The following is a 10,379-nucleotide window of genomic DNA, read 5'->3' on the forward strand; positions in this document are numbered from 1 at the left end:
CTCAAACAAAATTGAAACTCCTAATCTTCATGCCTTGAAAAAGGAAATTTGTGTAAATTGATGAGAATAGTTACATAATTATTATTCTGAGACATTACGCTGTTGTTGATTATAAGTGATTTAAATCAAATGGCGGATTTTTTTATCGGATTTTGGGTAAATGTCGCAGGTGAAGTATGATAATTTTTGAAGGATTTCTGGAATAAAGTTGGCGGAATTTTTGCAAAGGCACCTGGCAACCCGGCGCACACATCAAAACAAGTGAGTGATCCTTGAGTCGTTTAGTCGAATAGCCCGAGGCATTCATTCACTCTACTGTCAGTAAAATCAGTGTGCGCTGCGCGTGAAGAAGCTTGCTCTCTGTCTAACACACTGTTGTTTCGTATTTCCGTAGCAAGAAATTGGAATTGTCATTATTATCCACTTCTGATAAATCAATTTTGTACCTTCAGTATAAGTGTGATGTGTTTAAACTAGTGCTTATGATTGGCGTGTGTTGTTTCAAACCATTCATTTATGGCTATGAAGATACAGGATGTGCGTCCCCGCCGTCAATATTTCTGGTATGTTGGGATTTTATAAAAAATAATGTAGCTAAGTACTAAAAAAATTATTAAGCATTTGTATAATAATAATAATAATATTAATAATAATAATAATAATAATAATAATAATAATAATAATAATAATAATAATAATAATAATAAGCATATTTATATAGCGCCTTTCGTCGAAACCTCAAAGCGCTTTAAAAAAAAAAAAAAAGAAACAAAAAAAAAAAAACGAAACGAAACAAACAAAAAAAAAATAATTCAACCAAGGTATCAAAACAATTAAGAGCATAAAAGGGCATCAATACATCATCAATATAAATCTCACATAAAATACATATAAAATTCAATTAAGTAAATATTTCCTGAAAAGATATGTTTTCAGGGCTTTTTGGGAAATGTCTATTGAGCTCGGGAATCTCACAGATTGAGGGAGATCATTCCAAATCGTGGGTCCGAATTTCATAAGAGACCTATCACCAAATACTTAAGTTTATTTTTAGGAGATGCTAACAATTTTGAATCGTGGGATCTAAGATTGCTCAGAGGTACGTATGGTTGGAGTAAGTGTTGAATGTAAAGCGGGACAGAAGACTCAAATACACCAAAGCAGATACGGGCTATTTTATATTCAATTCTAGCCCGGACTGGCAGCCAGTGGAGGATTCGAAGCATGTCCTTTGTATCATCGTAATGAGATTTTCCCAGGACTAACCTAGCCGCACAATTCTGTACTCTCTGGAGCTTGTTTATTTTTTTTTTAGGGAGACCAGGGAGCAGTGAATTGCAGTAGTCAAGTATAGATAGAATGCGCTTGGCTAAGAAGCTCACAACATTGCCATCGGGAAGTATAACGGACCAACACACAAAACTGTGTAATCATGAACAATTTTTGTCTAGATAAGTGAGAATCACTCATAAACGTGGATGGCAAAAACAATAATAAAGACCCAAGTAAAGCAAACTTCATTCTATCTATAGATAGTATGAAGTTGACGTTACTCAGGTCTTTGTTATTGTTTTTTTTTTTGCCATCCGCGTTTATGAGTAATGCTCACTGAACTGTATTAACCAGACTATAAAACTTCCTGGTTGCACATATTTTGTGTGTTGGTCCGTTACACTTCCGGATGGCAATGTTGTGAGCTTCTTAGCCAAGCGCATACTACCTATAGATAATATGATGTTCATGTTACAAGGGTCTTTGTTATTGTTTTTTTTTTTTTTTTGTATTTTTTTTTGCCATCCGCGTTTATGAGTAATTCTCACTAAATTATATTAACCAGACTAGAAACGTTCAAGGTTACACATAGTAGTGTGTGTTGGTCGGTTATACTTCCGGATGGCAATGTTGTGAGCTTCTTAGCCAAGCGCATACTATCTATAGAGCAGTGTCCAGCAATCGTGCTCAAAGCGCTTTACAAAGTGGTCTTCAGTCAAGAGCAACAATTTAACATTTAAGACGAAACAAGACGCCTGTTAGGCGATATTACAATTATCTGCGGCTTCTAGTGGCTCTTTACTCACATTATCTCACCGTACTCAGGTGTAAAATGAGTACCTGGCCGTAAACAGCGTTGTCTTTGTCCGAAAAATTGTAATATGGCCTAACAGGCGTTATGTCCCGTCCTACATGTTAAATGTTGCTGTTGACCAGGGGACCCCTTGTAAAGCGCTTTGAGCACATTTAGTTGATATTGCTCTATATAAAGCTCAATTTAAAAAAAAAATATTTTCGACAGAGACAACGCTGTTAGCGGCCAGGTACTCATTTTACACGCGAGTAGGCTAAGAGAATGATGTTAGTAAAGAGCCTTTTCAAAGGACACAACTATGCGTTGCTCAGAGCGGAATTCGAACCCAGGAACGTCCGGTCCTAAGTCGAGTTTCGTACCGCCAGACCACATAGCCTCACTATATTGAATTCCCATTGTGCTGAGACCACAACCACACGCTGTTGTGTTTAATCAGAAAACTGTTGGTTTATATAAAGCATATATATATATATATATATATATATATATATATATATATATATATATATATATATATATATATATATAGTTCGAAGATGACGTCACAAGGGTCTTTGTTATTGTTTTTTGTAATTCTCACTAAACTGTAATAACAAGACAATAAACGATCATGGTACACACAGTTTTGTGTGTTGGACAGTTATACTTCCGGATGGCAATGTTGTGAACTTCTTCGCCAAGTGCATACTATCTATCTATCTATCTACCTATCTATATATATAGCCTTGTGGTAGGACACTGCATATCTTTAGTTCGAGTCCGCTCTACAAGACCCTTTCAATTCAATGTAAATGTTCCTGTTCGAGGAAATATGTAAATGTGAAATTGAATGTAAGCTTCAATTTAACTCACTCAATCCTAGAGATTTTTGCTACTTTTCAAAATTGGAAAAAATGTATTAAAATTGAGCATGCACATAGATTCATTCTTTCAACTACCATTAACATGCAAAACTAAAAAACATTAGCTTTGATAACACGCCAATAATTTGTCTAATAAAAATGTAATAAATAGACATGGGGTAAAAGTAACCCGGGTAAAGTACGGATATAGTCGGTGTTAGTGTTGAATGAGTTAATAATCAAAAACTGAAAAAATGACGTTTCGGGTTACCCCTTTATCAGCAAAACAGGATGAATGAATCACTACAGACAAATGAGATAATAATAAGTGATAATGACTTTGTTAAGGTGAATAAATAAAAACATTGATGGGGCAGGAAATTAATTGTATCCTCTTTTGTAAGGATGCACTAACTAAAAAAGAAACTTATATTTAGATTCAACTTTAAATTCAATCACCGTAAATAACATAATAAATAGATAAATAAGTGAATAAATAATTAATAATGGAATATCAAAAATTATGATACGGACCCGTTGATCAAGAAATTTTCTTCTCTCGCCAACGCAAAATATAACTAAATATGATAGAAATGGAAATACCAATAACTTCTTTATGATGGTAAAACATTTTGCAAAATCATGAGACTTGCGTTGGCGAGAGAAGAAAATATCTTGATCATAATTTTTGACATTCCATTATTTATTTATTTGTCTATTCACTTATTTATCTATTTATTATTTCTTGTTAAATACCTCGATTGAATTTAAAAGTGAAATTAAATATAAGCTCATGTCTATTACATTAAGTATTCAAAACTTAAGCTTGAAAAATTGCAATTTGTTTAGAAAGAAATAGACACTATTAATTATTTTCATTTTTATTGTCACGTAAAATCAAGTGGCTCCTTACTTTTTTTTTCTTTGGGAGGAGGAGGGGGAAGGGAGGGGGAAGTAGCCGAGTAGTTAATGCATCGCACTGTGATCTGGAAGATCACGGGTTCAATCCCCGCTTCAGACGCCTTCGTATGTTTCCTTGGGTAAGATTATTAACCCGCAATTTTGCTAATGCGTGATTCCCGTTGACAGCAGACATACTGTTTGATGGATTATCTATATTCCTTCAAGGAATGCCTAGGCGACTGAAACTTATATTGACGTTTTGCGAAAGGGCGTAATATTTGTTGTTGTTGTTGTTGTTGTTGTTGTTGTTGTTGTTGTTAACCCTCTCCTTACCAACTGTAGGAAAATCGTCACACCCGTTACGACACAACCAACATTTTTCTTATTCAAATTTCTTTGGTACATCATGAAATTTAAAGAAAATGAACAGTGTGTCGTAGAGCATGTTGTGCTAAAGAACAAGAACTTTACTGCTATTCTGTTTGAGTGATAAAAAATATATTTTTGTGTTAGTTGGGTGTGAAGTTTTGGGGGAAATCCTGAATATGACTGGGAGGGAGAGAATTAAATAAAACCTCTTAACTTCTGTCTCATGTTTTAACCAGGCTAACCTAGTATGGTACGTGTTAATAAAAGTACCGAATATCCAAATGTTTTTTGTGCGGCTATGTGGTCTTGTGGTATGGCACTCGCTTTCGGATCGGAAGGTCCTGGGTTCGAGTCTCGCTCGGCGCATAGTTGAGTCCTTGGAAAAGACTCTTTACCCATATTCTCTCACCTGACTCAGATGTAAAATGTGTACCTGGCCGTCAACAGCGTTGTCTCTGTCGGAAAAAAAAATTGTAATATCGCCTAAAATGCCTCATTATTCGTTCTACATGTTACGTGTTGCTGTTGGTCAGGGACATTTTGAAAAGCGCTTTTAACACATTTAGTGGATATTGCGCTATCATAAGCTCTAGTTTTTCCATTGTTTTTTAAAAAATAACGAATATCCAAATTTTTCTTTTTAATAATAATGAAAGTAGGCTTCCAGAACCATCAAGTCTATGGAGGCGAAGTTTATCCCGGTTTCTATAGCGTAAAACAGACAACAACAATAGGATTCAATAGTCTGATGTCACGTCGCCCATCCCAGCTTGGTTCTAAACAAAGAAAATCGTAACCCTTAATTCTTCATGCTGGCTAGAACTTTTTCACATGTCATGTTATCAGAATGTATAAAAGTCAAAACATGATCAGATTTATAATGTTATTCTCATCTTGATACACTTTTAAGCTCGTCGGAGTATTTCATAAGGGCGTCCGCCATTTTCCCGATAGTTTAGAACCAGTTACTAAGTTACTATACGTCATTACGAGGGAGGTGACGTCACAACTATTGAAGGCTATTGCTTGCAATCTAGGACTTCATATATATATATATATATATATATATATATATATATATATATATATATATATATATATATATATATGTCACTGCTTGCAATTCTTTGGATATGATCTTGTCCCTTTGCGTGTGAGGGATATGACGCGAGTATTTCGCAAAGTACTTTCCACTAGAGCTAACAGATCCAGCTATTCATTCACTTCTGGGTGGACAAGGGAGATCAGCAAAACACCCGGGATGGAACCAGGTCCCTTTGTGTGTGAACCGAGTGTTCTACTAACTGAGTTTTCTGGACCCCCCTTTCAAAACGACATTTTTTTTAAAGGCCTGAACCCTTTAAAAAAGAATAACAACGATTTTTAAAACAATGAAAATAAGGGATTAAGAAGTCCCTTAATGTGTACACACACACACACATACACACACACACACGCACACACACACACAATAATAGGCACGAGTGTGAAGGTAAACCAATTGCTGTTTTTACCTTAAAATGACAATAGTACATACTAAACCAAAGCTTCAATAGGGAATGAGATTAGCGGAAGAGTAGCGTCCCTTTTTTGGACGTCATCGGGGTAGAAGTTATTTGTAAATAAACCAACTACAAGCCCAGCACTCCAAATACAAAATTTATTATTCATATTTCTGTTCAAAAATGCATATCATAATCAACGTTATGCATTTTTGTACAGAAATATAAATAATAAATGTTGTATTTGGAGCGCTTGGCTTGTAGTTGGTTTGTTTACAAATAACTTCTCCGCCGGTGACGTCCAATCAAGGGACGCTACTCTTCCGCTAATCTTAACCGTATTCCCTATATTCAATCATAAAATAATATTGTTTTTTTTTTTAAAGATGATGGAAATAATATATTGTGCTATCTCGCAACATAATATTAAAGGGTTTTATTTATTCTGCTACCACGCAGACATAATATTAAAGGGTTTTATTTATTCTACTATCACGCAGACATGATATTAATTATTTATTCTGATATCCCGGAGACATTATTTTAAAGGTGTTCATTTATTCTGCTATCTCGCAGACATAATATTAAAGGTGTTTCTTTATTCTGCTATGTCACGGACATAATATTATAGGGTGTGTTTAGTATGCTTTAATTTATTCTGTATATTCGCAGACATGACATTAAAGGGTTTCATTTATTCTGCTATCTCGCAAACATAATTTTATAGGATTTAATCGAACAATATACCCACACAATATCGACAAGGTATTGAATAAAGACTTAACATTATTTTAAAGTCTCGTAGTTCATGACATTCAAATTTGATTTGGTATTATGCTTTAATAATAATAATAATAATAATAATAATAATAATAATAATAATGATAATAATAATAATAGTAATAATAACAATGTCAACAACAACAATGATGATGATAATAATAATAATAATAATAATAATAATGATAATAATAATAATAATAATAATAATAATATAATAATAATAATAATAATAATAATGATCATAATAATAATAATAATAATAATAATAATAATAATAATAATAATAATAATAGTAATAATAATAATTCGTTACAATTATCGCGTTATACTATAATAACTATAACATTGAACAGATATTTTACTCTTACTTATTCTCTCTCTCTCTCTCTCTCTCTCTCTCTCTCTCTCTCTCTCTCTCTCTTCCTCTCTTTCTATCAATAAGAACAGCACAACTTCATACATAGGGGAAAAAACCCCCAACAAAATTTAACAGACCCAGCTACCCAATCATAACTGGGTAGACCGATATCTGTCCCTCTGCGTATGAACGTATCTTAAGTGACATATCGAAGGATACGATGTGACGCGAGTGCTCTACTAATGGAGATACCTAGCCCCTCTTTAAATTCCTGACGTTGGCATATCCCTAATAAATAGTAGTGAATGAATGTATATGACTGCGCTGTCTCTATGGACTCTGAATATGTGCGTTACTTCGAGTTTGTCAGTCTGTTTCTATTATCCAGTTGGTAATACTCTTCAACAGTCGTAAAGTCACTTCCTTCCTAATGACGCATGGTAACTTAGTAACACTGGCTTAAACTATCGGAACAATGGCGGAGGCCCGTATGAAATACTTCTCCGGCGAGCATAAAAGCGTATCCAGAGGAACCCCCCCCCCCCCTCAGAAATTTGATCATGTTTTGACTTTTACACATTCTGATCACAAGGCATATGAAAAGTTCTAGCCAGCATGAAGAATAAAAAGTAATGATTTTCTTTGTATAGAACCAAGATGGCCGCCGTTGCCGGGCGGCGTGACATCAGACTACTGAATCCAATTTGCCTCCATAAATGATCTCTGTCTTGTGCAAGTGTTCTTAGATTTAGAATGTCATTATGTATGTTAAGGTGCTGAGGAAGTTGGATGTTTACTTGTGTTGTTGAGATCAGTTCTTAGGTTGTCGTAGTAGTAAGTAGCGTATGGCTAAACCTCCAAAGTCATTTGGTCAACTCCTAAATAGTTCTAGATTCAAGCTGTGGAAAACACTTTTTATTGGTTTGTTCGGGGTTTCTTTTTTGTCTCCGTCCCCCTTCCTCCCCCTTGTTTTCTTTGATAATTATTAAAATTTGTTATTATACGGCGATGTGGGCTTGTGGTATGACACTCGTTTTCGGATCGGAAGGTCCTGGGTTCGAGCTTCGCTGGGCGCATAGTTGAGTCCTTGGAGAAGGCTCTTTACTCACATTCTGTCACGGTACTCATGTGTAAAATGAGGACCTGGCCGTTAACAGCGTTGTCTCAGTCCGAAAAAATTATAACATCGCCTAAACAGGATCATGTCCCGTCTTAATAAATGTTAAATCTTGCTGTTGGCCAGGGACCCCTTGTAAACCCATTGTGCGGCTATGTGGTCTAGTGGTATGACACTCGCTTTCGGGTCGGACGGTCCTGAGTTAGAGCCTCGCGTTCGGCGCATAGTTGAGTCCTTGGAAAAGGCTCTTTACTCACATCCTCTCACCGTACTCGGGTGTAAAATGAGTACCTGGCTGTTAACAGCATTGTCTCTGTCCGAAAAAATTGTAAGATAACAGGCGTCATGTCCCGCCCTACATGTTAAATGTTTCTGTTGACCAGGGACCCCTTATGAAGCGCTTTGAGCACATTTAGTGGATATTGCGCTATATAAAACCTCAATTTTTGTTTCAAAGCTCAATTAAAATCATCAAATATTTAATCTTTTATTTCTTTTCTTCTCAAAGGGTGTTTGCACTGTCCATCCTGGTTCTTACTGGAGTAGTATTGACCAAGTATGACGTAAGGGGTAAATTTCAGTCATTCATCGTCGCCAGGCCCGTTGCTGTCAGTGTTCCTCAATCTGGCAAACTCATTAGCTCTCGAAACCTTTTAAAAAGGAATGAAACACGAAATGTTCTTGAAATCGTCGATAGAGTCAAAGAAGGAACAGATTCTTTTTTGATAGACTTTGACAAAGACATGTCAAATAAAAATAAAAATGCCTACATCAAAACAAATCGGACGACAAACAATACCGTTCAGGAAAGTGGAATTTGGAAGACGACTAGCACGGTCAAAACCGATATACGAGATGGACAAGAAGTTCGTAATATCGTATACGCCAAGGTGCATAAAGCTGCCAGTAGTGTGATTCAAAACATGCTGTTGAGATTTGCTATGTCTAGAAAATTAAACGTTTTACTACCAATCGAAGGTCACATACTTAATGAGCATGGCTCCCAAATTGATGATCACAAAATATTGCCTTTGCCCAAGGGAGAGAATTATAATATCTTATGTAATCATGTGATCTTTAACAAGAGAGAAATTCAGCGATTTTTTCCAAAAACCACGGCCTACATCGGTATTATTAGACACCCGCTCCAACAATTATCATCAGCTTTGAATTACTACGCAAAGAGATATCATAAAAGCAACTACCCGCTTGTATTCAAGATGTTTCCTGGGAACCCTCTCGCCGGATTTCTTTCAAGGCCATATGCTTTCGACCTAGACGATCCTAGACAGTCTTATGTCAACAATAGGATGAGCATAGACCTAGGTTTTCCTGTAAGCACGAGATTTGAGCGTGACAAAATGAACATAGGAAAGATAAAAGAATTTATTAAACGTTTAGACGCAAATTTTGATCTAATGCTCATTGTCGAATTGTTTGATGAGAGCCTTGTGTTACTTAGACGATTATTGAATTGGAGAACGGAGGATATTTTATACAAGAAGCTAAATGTAAGGTCGGACACGTACGACTTTCACTTAACCAGACGGGAAGAATATCTGCACATGCGATGGGCGCCGATAGACTATGCTCTTTATGAACATTTTAAAAAGAGACTTCAAATAGAGATAAGTAATGAAGGGGAAGATTTTTATATGGAATTGAAAAAGTATAGACAAGTCAGAGACGATGTCGTGCAGTTTTGTGGATTCAATAATAAACCAGAGGATAGCAAGTTGTCCGTGGAACCAACGAAGTGGAGCAAAGGCTTTGTAGTGACGGATGCATTGTGTAATCTCATGAGTGAAGGAGAAACTAGCATGGTTGCCATGGTCAAGCAAAGACAGCGAGATCGGTTGGGCTTGACTGAGCCAAAATATATACATTTTTAAAATTATGTATTATTAACAAAAAAAATAATCTTTCTGAGTCATTAGACCCATGGAGCCGGAGTTTACCCCCCGTTTCCATAGCGTGAAACGGACAATACCAATTACTTGCTACCATTTGGATATGACGCTAGTCTATCGCAAAAGTACTCTCCATCAGATCGAACAGATCCGGCTACCCAATCACTGCTGGGTTGACAGGGGGTTCCGAAAAAAAACCCAACTTCGACTGCACCTGGGATCGATCTTGCTCCCTTTTTGTGAAGCGAGTGCTCTACCAACTGAGCTATCCCTCTCCCCTGTTTTGTATTAAGCATTACTATTATTGTACTATTTATTACTTTTCAGTTTGCAATATTTCGTGTTTGAAATTTTTAATAGATAGTTAAAAAGCAGAGAATTGTTGATTTGACCTTACTTAAAACTACCGTTCTTTTTCTATCTCTAAAATTAGTATTCCAATGTTAAATTGAATAGCTCTAGTTGTTTACGGCAGTAAATTCAATTCATGGCAGTAAGTGAGCAAGCGA

General features: G+C 35.9%; 1 protein-coding gene across 1 annotated transcript in view; it reads left to right on the plus strand.

Annotated features, from left to right (window-relative positions):
• The first annotated feature begins 254 nt into the window (after window positions 1-254).
• The window catches only part of LOC144964292 (galactose-3-O-sulfotransferase 2-like), a 10,278-nt gene continuing 153 nt past the window's right edge, over window positions 255-10,379 (plus strand). Inside the window, exons 1-2 of the mRNA XM_078898384.1 lie at window positions 255-563; window positions 8,469-10,379. The exon at window positions 8,469-10,379 is cut by the window's right edge and continues 153 nt beyond it. Coding sequence (XP_078754510.1) covers window positions 517-563; window positions 8,469-9,852 — 1,431 coding nt within the window. The 5' untranslated portion in view covers window positions 255-516 and the 3' untranslated portion in view covers window positions 9,853-10,379. The remainder of the gene's footprint in view (window positions 564-8,468) is intronic.

The sequence above is a fragment of the Berghia stephanieae genome, chromosome 2, assembly GCF_034508935.2.
Source record: "Berghia stephanieae isolate SIO BIC M18660-M18661 chromosome 2, UCSD_Bste_1.3, whole genome shotgun sequence".
NCBI lineage: Eukaryota > Metazoa > Mollusca > Gastropoda > Nudibranchia > Aeolidiidae > Berghia > Berghia stephanieae.